Below are 14,060 nucleotides of genomic sequence, written 5' to 3'. Positions count from 1 at the left end.
TTTATGCCGATGACATCCTGCTGTATCTTGCCTCACCCAAGAAGTCACTTATAGTGGTCTGTGACGTACTCGCATCGTTCGGTAGGAACTCGGGGCTTGTGATTAATTGGGGCAAATCGTACTTGTACGTTCTTAGTGGCGAGGTCCCACCGATCCCTAGAACATGTTCGATACAGGTTGCCCAGCAAGGTTTTGTGTATCTGGGGATTTTTATATCCATGGATCCTGCTGTGCGCTATGAGAGGAACCTGCTCCCCCCCTTGGCACGCTTGAGGCGAGATGTTGAGGGTTGGCGGAGGCTGCCGCTCTCCCTTGTTGGGCGTGCGGCCCTGTTTAAAATGATGTCTCTTCCCCGCTTCCTCTACGCCCTCCAGAACACCTTGGACTGGGTACCGGCTAAATACTTTCGGGAGGTCGAAGGCCTCCAAAGGACGTTGCTGTGGGATGGGAGGCCGCGAATAGCTATTTCAAAGTTGACGCTCCCATGGTACGATGGGGGCATTGCGCTCCCAGACATCCGACGGTACTACTGGGCCACGCAGTTGAGCGCGATCAACCATGGGTTTTATGGCCCTGCCCTCAGCCCTGGGTATGCCATGGATAGGTGGCTGCTGCGCGGCGGCAACTACTACAGGGCGTTGTATTCACGGTCCCTAGACTCGTCCCTCACGGGGCCCACAGGTGTGGCGGTGCGCGTATGGAAGATGGCGACCGACTCGCTGGGCTGGAAGGACAGGCTAACCCTTGCTACCCCATTGTTTGAATCGGAACGGTTGGGAAGACTCTGGCATACGAAGGGCTTTGATAAGTGGGATCTGATAGGGATATCCAAGGTGGGGGATGTGCTGCATAAGGGGAGGGTGAAGTCTTTCGAGGAGTTGCAGACTGAGTTTGAGCTAGGGCCCTCAGAGTATTTTAAGTATATCCAGCTGCGTCACGCCCTCCGATCAGTCCTAGTGGAGGGTGAGAAGGTGCCGGAGTCCTCCCCCCTTGAGGACCGAGTCCTCGATGGTCACATGCCCGAGAGCACGATTTCGCTCATATATAAGAAGTTGATAAACGTCCGGGCAGACTTGCTATTGGGGCTGAGAGAGCAGTGGACCAGGGATGGCCTCGAGTTGGATAATGAGGACTGGCAGTCAGCGGTTTCTTCGCCTAAGGAGGTTGCGATCCCGTCGCGTCTGAGGCTGGTGCAGCTCAAAATACTGCACCGGGTGTATGTTACGGGGCCACGGCTGGTCCACATGGGATTCTCGGAGGATGGACTGTGCAGAAGGGGCTGTGGTATGGTGGGTACTTTCCTGCACATCATTTGGGAATGTGGGGTCATTGTGGAGTTCTGGAGGAGAGTCCATGTAGTCATGGGGGAGGTGACGGGCATTGTGATACAGCCGGAGGCGCGGTGTTGCCTCCTGAACGTATGGGGGCCCACTGATCTTGATGAGGCGCAGACCCAATGGGTGACTCTGGGTAACATGGTGGCTAAGAGGGATATAGCGCGATTATGGGGCTCCTCGGGTCCCCCTACACTGACCGCGTGGAAGGAGAACATGGATTGGAGCATGTTTAGGGAGAAGACGGTCTACTGCTCTAGAGGTCGCCCCCGGAAGTGGCACGCCATCTGGGGGCGGTGGAACCAATATAGGGGGGGAATATGTCTTGCCCCGGATCTGGAACCTCCCGAGGAACAGCTTTCCCCCTGACCTACCTTCCAGTACAGTTTGGTCTAGGTACCCGTTCTGGGCCTCTGCTGCTCCCCTTCTTCCTCCACACACAGTCTTATAATTAGTAGATGAGTGGGGTCCTGCCTCCGCTGGGGGCTTTTGCCATGGGATTTCAATGTTCTGCCTTGCTGGGGTTTGTTGTGTGTTTTTTCTGTGTTTATTTAAAAATTGGACCTTTGCATTACTCTTCGTACTGTACCTGGGACGCATTACTGTATCTAACTTGCAATGCTGCCGAACCTTCGGGCTGTCGGCTGAATAGCTGTGTCCTGAATTTCGAAATAAAGGTTTTCAAAAAAAAAAAAAAATAATAATAATTCTATACACACTGAATAACGACTGTTGTAGTAGAAATATATTAAAGACAGGCAGTAGTATGGCATTTTGCTAAATCAAGAAAAAGTATCACAGCAATTTGCTTTCTTGATTTGGTTTACACGACTGATGCGTTAGTTAACTCTACCTAACAATTCTTAAAGCAAACAAGATCAAATATGACAGGAAAATTAAGTGTATGCCTCAAATTAAATATATTCTTTACTTGCTTGCTTGTTTAATTACCAACATCTTACCACCAGTGGAAGCTCTGTCTTCACAGAATCATCTACTTGAAGATTAATAGGTTTTGGCATTAGAATTTCATGAAGAATGCTTCCCAATCTGGGCACTTTTCCAGAAGAATAATCTTTTGCATTCTGCAAATATTGGTAGTACACACTTCTCGAAGCAGACTTCAGCATGCTGCCTTTGTCAGTTTCTGGGAGGAGATTTCTGCAGTCTTCTGATGTTTCTGTTAAGACGTGCTCTGATTTTGGTAGGACGGATGAAGGGTCTTCTAAAGAACTCCATGACATTTTCTGAGATGAACTGATGTTTTTATCATGCTCAGTGTCTGCTTTACTCAAGTTGCCAGAATAATCTTCATTTTGCATTGCTGTTAAATTTTCATTGATGGAGTCTTCCTCTTCATCATCCACACTGTTATCATGTTTTAAACGTTCAGATACTGACTGGAGGAGGGATAATATTGATGAGGATTCTTTGGGTGTCCCCTTGTTGGAGCAGCCCGGTGAGTTATCACTAGACGCTACGTCCTCTTGAGAGCTGTCATCCTCATATATTGGCGACAAAGCAAAGGGAAACACTCGGAAGGGTTTTGCTTGTACCATTTCAAATGAATCAAGTTCACTAGCATTGTTTGTCACATTTATCAGATTAGAACCTTCAAAATAGTATGGAGTTGCATTTTCATTTTCTTCATGGAATACAACATTTTGATCAGGAGGGACCAGGAGTGGGTAAAGAGGTAGGCAAACTTCATTACCTTCCAAAATGAATTTGTTCTTGTCTTCAGAACCATCTCCAGCTAAAGAGTTTTTCTGCGTGTATGCTTCATGTTGTAAAACATTTCTTACATTATTCAACTGTCCTTCTGTTTCAGTATTTTGAGGCCTGTCTTTCTGGTCTTTTGAAAATAATTTGTTTTTGCTTATGTTTTCTGGAATTTGTTCAGTGAATAATTTACTGCTGTCATAATTATCCACGTTTTCCATACATGTACTCTCATTTTGATGTAATGTCTGTAATGCCAGCTTAGCTGTACAACCTTCAATGGAAATTGTTTTTTGGTCCCATTTGTCTTCTTTAATTAATTTTACATTTACTGTATCTACAAACTGTTCTGCAAAATCTGAATCTACAGACGTAGAGTCATCAAAACTGAAAAGACCATTTTCCTCCTCCGATGTTGCCACATCATTTTGTAGGGTTTCTAAAAAGATTGCCACCTCCTCTGTGTCTACAGAAACACCATTTTCGATTGTTGGAAACGACCCGACTACAAATTTAGTCTCTTTCAATGGGTAGTTTTCAGGCACTGAAGTACAAATATTTGACCACAAAGATTCAATGACTGGTATCGTGGTTTCATCCACGGCAGTAATATTCTCTGTAAATACCGGATTGGCAGTTTTAACAATGGTTTCATTATGGTTTTTATCTAAACACTTTTGTAGCTGACCTGATGTTAACTGTTGCTTAACAATATACATCACATCTTTAATTATTTGTTCAGCTTTTTGTGCTAATACGTTCTCGGTGTAAAATGTTTCAGGCTTCAGGGATGTGTCATTGCATGCTCTATTGACACCATTTTTGACATTCGATTCACTTTTTGAAATGATCAACACATTTTTAGCATCGTCACCATGGAAACTCTCAACTGGATCAGAAATCGTGCTTTCTCTTTCTTTCTTTCCATGTGCAAAGTCAGGGACTGCTGTCCTTAAATTATTTTCACAGACTGGTGTAGTGATTTTTTGGTTTGTTTTAATTTCTTTTAGCGATAAATGCAAGACATCAGATGCTATTTTATCAGCTTTCTTTAACAGTATTTGATTGAGGTCTTGTGATTTACATTCCAAATCTGCGAAAGTAACTGTTTTAATCTCTTCATTTTCTTTTACACTATTATGGTCGTAAAACGTTTTGTTCGTTATAGTGTCTGAGATAGCAATGTCGGCATCTTTTTTACTCTCAATGCCCTTTGATTTAAGTAGTGAAGGGACACCTTTATCACCAAGCATGCCTTCCCCTTTCCTAATAAGGCTTACAACGTTTTCTTGACTGCTGTTGCTAATTGGCTTAGAAATGGCAGCCGATGGTAGTACTTCAGTCTCTACATTATTTTGGGATTGAGATGCATCTGAAAACACAATAGGTACACAGACGTCTATAGACTCTTGTGGTGGTGGACATGGATTCATCAGTCTACCATCTCCCATTTCAAGAGAAAGCAAACCCTCAGCAAAAGCAATGCTATCAGTGTTGGTCCTATCCCTGACAACATCAATCACTGAAGCTTCTTCAGTATGAAGCAAGTCTTTGGTTAATAGGACATTGTTTGCAGTGACCTTTCGGTTTTCAACCACAGTATGTGTTGTACTGCTTTGAACAGTATTTTCACACAAAATTTCACGCTTAGTGTCAGTAGCGTGAATATTGTCTATGGAGATGTCCTCATTGGTGGTGAAGAAAGATTCTACGCTGTCCCCAATACATTTTGTTTTTGCCATAACGCTGTCAACAGTCACATCTTTGGAATAAATACAAGAAGAAGAACTCATTAGCATGCTTTCATTTTTTCCATCAATGGATGATGGAAAGGTATTTACTTGGTCATGGATAGTTGCAACAGCAGGAGAAGGAATATCAAACTTCTCAAAGGCAGGAATGGAGTTGATGTTATTCACCATGTCAGTAGGTTCCACTGGAGAAACAGGAGGAGAAAGGTTAGGCAACAGAACATATTCTGGCTCAGTGGCCTTGGAAGATTGTGTGGAAAGTGTCACTACTTCAGATTTGAAAACACAAGGAGACATTTTGACCTCATCAACATTCACAGATTTTACTGAGATTTTAGCCACAACAATATTCCCATCAATATTCTGAGATTCAAAAGCCACAGCCACCTGCTCTTCAATGCTACTATTCATCTTGAAGCCTTCCATGTCTTCATTTGCAAACTTGCAGTCCTCAGGCGGAATGGTGAGGGGAGACGTAATTGCATCACTATCAGTGTTACCTGTAGTGTCAGAAGAACTCATTCTGATGACACTGTTGTTACCAGGGAGAAACGATGGTAAGCATCTGCTACCAGTGTCATAAACGGATGGTGGTTCTAATTTGTCCAACTTATCGTCCCCACTGGTAGAAGCAGCATGCAAGGGATTCACTGAAGTGCCATTCTCAATTGCAACACACAAAGTAGTTGTTTCAGCCACAATGGACTTTCTTAATGCTTTGTATGATTCAGCTGTACTTGGCATATTACCGTCAAAAGTGGTGGATGCAGGCAAAATGCTCTGAAATGTTATGCTTTTAGGTGCGAGAACAGTAGATGTATTTTCAACATTTCCTTTCCCAGATTTAAGGTCAGACATTCCTTGAATTCCACCATCCGAGTGCAGAGTGTCTGGGTTAAACTCATTTATATTAGCGACACTAGAAACTTGTGTGACACAAGAAGCATCTGTCAAGGCATCATCAGAAAACACATTAGCAAGATGCACTCCACTGGCCACACTCGTATCATCAGATGCAACTGCTGGACACACCACATGTTCAAAGCTGCATTCATCCGTCCTTACTGAACTCATGTTGTTCATGCCAATCTCAACTTGAAGTTTAGCCTGATTTGACACTGTGTTCCCATCACATAGGCGATTATTCATATCATTTTTCTCTTTCTCATCACCATCTGCAACAGCTGATGGACACACCATATCCCCAGCATTATGCAAATTTATTTTAGTTGCTGTGGGCACTGTTATCGTAGCTTGGAGGATATTGTCAGGTTCTTTAGTAGGGGAGTAAATATGAGCCATGCTGATTGGCACAACCTTCCCTTCACTGAAGCTGCCAACTTCAGCTGCAGGTACTTCCACGTCAGTCATACATGTTGGTTCTGTGGGCCAGATTACATGTAATGGATTCGTTGTATTGAAATCCCCAGATTCAGGGGCTGCCGGTGAGGCATCACAGTCAACAACAAAACATGGAGGTGGTTTGTGATTGTCGCCATTCTTCTCCTCAGATGTAGTTACAAGGTCACTCAAATGGGAATTTTCAATTTTCGAAGTGCAAGTAAAATTGTTGTTAACTTTGGCTTCTTTCTGGTTTATCTCATTATCTACTTTGTCGTCAATGTGATGGGAACAAACTGTACTGTGCTCCAGAACAAGACCCTCAGACTTTGGCTGAAGTGGTACATTTGTCTCCATTTTATCGTTTGCTGCACTGCTGAGTGAAACCTTAAATTCTTCCAGGTTTATCTCTTCGTTTACTTTATCAGTGATGTGATAGCTAGACACCGTACCATGTTCAAGAGCGAGACATTCAGACATCGGCTGAAAAGGTACATTCGAAGTCTCTATACTGTTAGTTGCATCACTACTGGATTCCGTTTCATCAGAGTTGACAACACCTGGGATATTCGAGCTGGTTTTCTTGTCATCCTTATCCACGAAGCAATTGTTAAGTAATGTTATCTCAGGTGAAAAAAGTTTGTTGCAAGCGTCTAATGATGTAGAGACTGGCGTCTGAATAGAAGGTTCCTTATCGGTCTCTTCATCACAATTTGCAATTGAGTTTGCTTGTAGTGATAAATTGGGTAAGCTGTTTGACTTCTCATTTTCGATGGAAAGGGAAATGTTTTTTACTAAGGCTTTTGATTTCACACCTGTATTTGGTACATGGTATTGTGCAAGAGACGTGCCTTGTCCCACTGCAATGCCGTTTGGCAGACGTGGTTCATTTTTCCCATTAATATCGACAGTATTTTCAATTTCTCCACATTCAGTCACAATAAATTTGCTTTGGTTTTCAACAAGGTCTTCTTTTTCAGGGATTGTAGAATCCACACTGGCTCTCCTTTTTAGTAACTTGCGTATCTGTCTGGATCCGCGGTACGTGGCATAAGTTACTGCAGGAGCATCTTTTCCTCGATGAAGTGGCCTGTAAATAAAAATAGATAGAGTCACGTAATGTTTTATTTATTGATTAGTTTTGCATAGCATGTGCCACATATGCCACTGAGTCAGTGCACGGCTTAGAAGCCAAACCTGACAATAGTACACAGCATGTAATTACAAAACACCAAAGCAGTAATACAGGCAACAGTTACATAACCTACAATTTACATTCCCAACTACAGTTCAATTATTTATTTTTCCAGAAAATCCAAATTAATCAACACAGATATTTATTTATTATACAAGTACAAAACAACCAGCCGAGATACATATTACTCTAATCTTTAAAAAGTGAAGCAACAAATGGCACATTAAAATCTCTAAGCTAAATTTAAGGGACAGATTTAGAAAGCAGGTGTACTCATTGGGTAAATGCTCAAATAAATCCTATAGTTATAGTTTACAGTGAGAAAGAAAGAGATGGTAAGAGGAGTATTGGCCATTTTTAGGTCAGAGCCTAACACGCTGTGCAGTTTCTGGTTGAAAAGACATATTGGGGACACTATGAAAGCTTGCCCATGAATGAATTCCACCCATTTCTTACCATTGGCTCTGTGTTTTGTCACTCAGATTTGCCTGCTTTCTAGCAATCAGTCAATACAATTTGTATTCGGCTTGTAAAAAACATAAAATAATGCACAGCATAAAAACATTATGTACAATCATTAATAACTATTTCCTTGGTACAGCATACAGTTTACAGAAAAAAACAAATGTAGCATAGATGGTCTGGCCTAGAATAACAGGAACATGGCTCAAGGCCCGCTTCACTAGGGATGTCTCTTGGGTAGGAGACCAGAAGATGTACTATACTGAACCTAAACTTGAGTAGATAATACATTTGATGCGGAAGAGGAAAAAATTAAAGGTAGGGTTCCGTACGATCGGAATTTACTAACAAATGTAGGGTAAGCAGCCAAACTCTTCTTGTTAAGTACTTGGGACTCTTTCTCCTCCCCCAAATAGTAATGAACTCTGTTTTTAAGCTCTTTTTGGATAAGGCGGTTACATCTTGTGGACTATGAAAACATTTAGGCCTCCCTAACATAATACATTATTCTTTACCATATCTCAGCCACATAATGTTGTATACATGATCGAGCCGCAGGTAATTAGTGATTACAACCTGATTTATGAGGGTTTCTTGTTTAGTACAGATAGAGTGCCACAGCATAATGGCACTAGCTTAATAAGGTATGCTAGCTACGTCAGGCCTAGCTCCAAGTGGCAGGTATAAGTGGGCACACTGGTGGACACACAAAAGTCTTCTCAAAAAAATATTCTGGTTAGCCTGCAGATGCCGAGTATTGCAGTACTAACATATTCCTGCGCCATAGGTCATAGCTGAGCAACAGCGAGCTTTATAGATATTAACTATCACTTCTAGGGGTTTAGAACCTAGATTCCCTGCAAATCTAAAGATTGCCTCTGTTTGCTCAAACTGAGTTTTCTTAAGGTTCGTTAGATGGACCCAAGTGCATTTACTATCAAAGGGTGACCCCCTATACATGTGAAAGTCGGAATACAAAGAAGTTTGATGCCATTGATAAAAGGGGATTTCAAATTCATTGGGGAACGCCCGCAAACCATAGTGTGTGACTTAGTTATATTAGTCATTAGTCCTGGATTACTCATAAACAGGACAAATATATCCAGTAACTCTGGAGACCCACACCAGTTCTGGACAATAAAAACAGTCATCTGCATATAACAAAGCAGGCAGACTTCTTGATCCTATCCAGCGCATACCCACTTGCCCTAATGTTAAACAAGCATTTACAATGCAATAGGTCTCACATTTACACGAGTTTAAGCTATTGGCATTGTAAATGACAATGCTTTTTAGGTCTCGCTGAGTCAGCGTGCATGCGCTGCTCGGAGAGACTTTAGTAAGTGAGTTTTTAAAGTGCTGCTGGCTGGCACAAGCTTGCTTTCACGCGAGCGTGCACCCGCGAACCGCCAGCCTTCAGCACCATCCCCGAGATGACTTTCACTTTGGCCCCGCGGTTCACGTTGGTGGCACACGGCAGTCATTTCTTGAAGCGGGCGCTTGCTTTTTTTTCTGTTTATTACTTCTATGTAGTAATGGCGGCACCCGTGCTTTAGCTTAAACATCTTAGGCTAAAGTCGGGTGCTGAGATTGCTTCAATAGTAAAGAAATAGACAATTCTTTACTTTTGAAGCAATCTCGGCACCCGACTTTAGCTTAAGATGTTTAAGCTAAAGCATGGGTGCCGCCATTACTACAGAGCAGTAATAAACAGAAACAAGTATTGGCATAGCCAATAGGTCTCGCTTTTGGGACCTTATAAGTATTTAGTTATGCAACTGTTGCATGGCTAAACACTTATAAAGGTCCCAAAGGCGAGACCTATTGGCTATGCCAATGCTTGTTATTTATGTTTTAAAAACCAAAACATAAATAAAAGGCATTGTCATTTTCAATGCCAATAGCTCAAACTCGCATAAATGTGAGACCTACTGCATTGCAAATGCTTGTTTTACCTAGCCATGTGGCAGGGTGCAGAACCATATGGTGGCAAAAGAGGTCGTATGGGAACTCTTTTGGCCACATATAGAACTGCACCCTGTAAAGTTGGGGTTATTGGCATTATAAATGGCAATCTTTTTTGCCTAGCCATGTCATAGGGTAAATACACCATACCCATAATGCATTGCATGCAAGACAGTGCCACGAGTACATTCAAATAGCTATGTCCATATATACAATTAGTAGCTTTGATATGTGACAAAAGAATTATTATATTAATTCCGGATTAGGTTCTACTCTGTGTGGCGCTCTTCTGTTTTGTCTGGAAACCCTTTAAGAAAGCAGTGCTCCGAGGCTGTATTTAAAAATTAGGGAGTAACAACACATGTACCAGGAAGTGTCCTCATGGGAGGTTACAAGAAGAGACAAGGCAATACTAAGGAGGTACTATTAAGCCTATTGACCAATAAAAAGCCACCATTTACAAAGGACAGGGACAGGAGCCAATTATAACAAGCATTTGCAATGCAATAGGTCTCGCAGTTACGAGAGTTTCAGATATTGCCACGGTAAATAACAAAGGCTTTTATTTATGTTTTTAAAAGAAAAACAAACATAAAAAGCATTATTATTTGCAATGTCAATAGCTCAAACTCGTGTAAATGCGAGACCTATTGCATTGCAAATGCTTGTTGACTTTGAAGACATTGAAAATAGTTACAGCACCATACACCGTGTGAAACTTTTAATCAGGATCTTAGCTGAACTTGATTTAAGATCTAAGAAAGTTGGGATAGTGTATAAGTAAAATTGAATACAGCGGTTTACAGAAGGGCGAAATAAACTTTGTTCCAATCGAGTTTTGCCTGTCATCCCCTCAAACAAAACGTGGCCACTGTAGTGTAGTTAGCACAGTGGAACGCGACGTCAGGATCCCGCTAAGGCAAAGCATTTGTATCTCTGGACTGAAAAATGACATTAAGCAAAGGAGCTTTCCATTATAAACCTTTGCGAGCGTCGTGTGGTCGAATCTAATTGTATGTTCATGCGCGAATCACCAGGTACATACATTTTACTCCTCCGCTTTGATTAGAAGCAGCCTCGTGTGATTACTTCTGTGTACATCTCATTGAGTTTTCACAAATTCTGCAGTTGTGTGTGCTGTGAGGGTGCCAACACCATCACTGTGACTGGGCGAGGGGGAGACATCGGGAAGTGTAGGAGGTAACACTTACGGTTTCCATTGCCGAGATGAAGAAGAAAAACGAGAACTCTCAGCCTTTCTTAACTGAGACTTCGGTGGTTGGCATGGCAACTGACAAGCATTCACTACTACTGATTCGGGGCAAGAGTGTAAACGGATCGCTTTAAAATGTACGTGAACAAGGCGGCCATCTTAAAATGTGTGTTTGCCAAATGTATCTATAGCAAAGCCATATATGTCAAGGTTTCAGATTGCTTACGTGTGACATTTGCATAATTTCTATATAATATTAGTGACATTCAGCGACTATGAGTGACACTTTCTCGCGAGCAAACTCAAGCAATGAAGACGAGGGGAACATAAATATCAGAAATCACACCTATTGGAACAACAAGACACTCTAAGAACTTGGAGCCGCAATAAAAACAATTGGCAGTGAAAGCGATCGCGAAAGTGAAAGCGATCACTATTGTAAAACAAACAAGCCCACGAGTGGTGTGCACACACGAGCCACAGCGAGACATGTGGTTCAAATATCACGCCCGTGTCCGGGCACGATAATTGAAACCACATGGCGGCGGTGAGGGAAACTGACACCAATAGGCCATGGGCACAGCAATGCGCCCACCTTTGGCCAATTGGGTGATATCTTTGTTAAAAAGACGCACGCAAAGGCCAATAGCGTGGGGCAAAACGAAAAGTACACGCATACGCGTGTGTGAGTCCTAGGTTAGTTTTGAAACCCCCTACAAGAAGTATCTCGCTGCGCGAGCAATTTTACACACTGCAACACTAGGCGCGAGACCTAAAAATGGGGCAGAACGTTAAGTTTTGTTTTTATTTGCAGGGGAATTATTATATTTGCTTTACACTATTGCCAATGGTATAAAAAAGCAAAAGTAAAAAACATTGTCATTTTCAACACCAACAGCTCTAACTTTAACAAATTTGATACCTATTGCATTGTAAATGCAACTGGTCTTGCATTTGTTGGAGTTACTAGCATTATAAATGCCCTTTGTTTTTAATTTAGACGTTACAGGGTGCAGTACCATATGTGGCCAAAAGGGGTCCCAGGGGACCTTTTATGGACACATATGGTACTCCACCCTGCAGAAGATATGGTAAATCCACCCTACCAATACTGCTTTGCATGCCAGACAGTACCACAAGCACATTCAACTAGCTATGTCCATATATACAATTAGTAGCTTTGAAATGAGACAAAATAATTATTATATTAATTCTACTCTGTGTGGAGCTGATGAAGGGAAATAATAGAAGGTAGCATATAAATGTGAGATGTACTAGTGACTAAAGTAACCACTGCCAGCTTTACAGAGGACAAAGCTTGTGTCCTGTCTGTCAACCTTGTAAGAAAGCAGTGCTTTGAGGCTGTAATTAAAACTTAGGGAGCAACAACACATGTACCAGGAAGTGTTCCCATGGGAAGTTACAAGAAGAGACAAGGGGGTACCAAGGAGGGACTACTAAGCTTATTGATCAATGAAAAAACACAATTTACAAGGGACAGGAGCCAATTAAAAAGATGAGGCAGAAAGTTTAGTTTTGTTTTTATTTGCAGTGGAATTAATATACTTGCATAGCATTATTGTCAATGGTACAAAAGAGCATTACTAAAACACACTGTCATTTTCAATGCCAACAGCTCAAATGCGAGACCTATTGCACTGAAAATGCAATTGGTATCGCATTTGTTGGAGTTATTGGCATTATAAATGCCACTGTCTTTTTTTACCGAGCCATGCGTAGGGTGCAGTACCATATGTGTCCAAAAGAGGTCCCATGGGCCCTCTTTTGGCCACATATAGTACTGCACCCTGCAAAGTTGGAGTTATTGGCATTATAAATGCCAATGTTTTTTAACTAGCTTTGTTACAGGGTGCAGTACCATATGTGGCCAAAAGGGGTCCCAGGGAACCTCTTTTGGACACATGTTACTGCACCCTGCAGAAGATATGGTATATCAGATATGGTATATCCACCCTACCAATAATGCATTGCATACAAGATAGTACCACGAGTACATTTAACTAGCTATGTCCATATATAAAATTAGCAGCCTTGAAATGTGACAAAAGAATTATTATATTTATTCTGGATTAGGTTCTACACTGTGTGGAGCTGATGAAGGGAAAATGCTGACCTCTGTTAACACCTTCAAATGCTGAGCTATGGTTCATGAATGCTAGATACAGACAGTCCTTGTTCGCCAGTGTGTATTTGCTGTCCTATGTAATGAGTTTGACACAGGACACCTATTAGCCATTCAAAGGCACCAGCCTGATTGAAAAACTGACTAGTTTGTCATAATGCCACCATCTCTTTGACTGTATCGCATATAATTATATCTGTATTTTCTGCTCTCACCAACAACCAAAGGAGGAAAACAAATTAAAAAAATACTGCAACTTTGGCATACATTTCAATATGAACATTCTTTTTAAATTAAACAAGACAAAAAAAGTTTTTAAAACATGCAATGAAGCAAAGTTAGCATGAACACAAACAGTCAAATTTCCCATACTTCTGTAGCAAAATAAAACCATATATAGGTGTACAATGTAACAAAAATTAAAGACTTTCCGACAGACACAGAGGTACCTTAGCAACAAGAGGAGGGGGGTAGGTTTCAGTAACAAGAAAAACAAGCACCCTCGGAAGAAAGCGCCTGACATTTGACCTAGGTCTTTGGATGGCCAGCAAATGTGACAGGACAAGAACAAGATTTACAGGCCTGCTTATTACAATAAACGAATTAGTGGAAGAATAATGTAAACACAGATGTCGTATGGGAAGGTACGACCTCAAGCTGGACAGCCAAAAGCAAATAAAGCCAGAAAATGGGAAGCAAGAAAACGTGAGTTATAAACAACAAAGTAAATGGCAAGCGACAGGCAGAATGCTTTCCAAGGTCAACTTTCTGAAACTTCACAAGATGTCTTTCGCATACCACACAGGTGCACTGTCTGTCTATCTGTATATAATTCCATCTCTATAACTTTACTCCCTCTACATCCCTTGGCATCCGTTTAAGGGCATGAATAAGAACTGTGTGTCTCTGTGAACGGGACACGTCAAACCACTTC

The 14,060-nt window shown here is 41.7% G+C and overlaps 1 protein-coding gene across 4 annotated transcripts in view; it reads right to left on the bottom strand.

The window, feature by feature from the left end:
* Positions 1-14,060, bottom strand: part of CRYBG3 (crystallin beta-gamma domain containing 3) — a 1,479,538-nt gene that overhangs the window by 1,089,558 nt on the left and 375,920 nt on the right. For all 4 annotated transcript variants that reach the window (XM_085622435.1, XM_085622437.1, XM_085622436.1 and 1 more), the window contains exon 4: positions 2,297-7,238. In XM_085622435.1, the coding sequence (XP_085478561.1) occupies positions 2,297-7,238 (4,942 nt within the window). The remainder of the gene's footprint in view (positions 1-2,296; positions 7,239-14,060) is intronic.

Source organism: Triturus cristatus, chromosome 8, assembly GCF_964204655.1.
Source record: "Triturus cristatus chromosome 8, aTriCri1.1, whole genome shotgun sequence".
Classification (NCBI taxonomy): Eukaryota; Metazoa; Chordata; class Amphibia; order Caudata; family Salamandridae; genus Triturus; species Triturus cristatus.
This window is presented reverse-complemented; position numbering and strand designations above follow the sequence as displayed.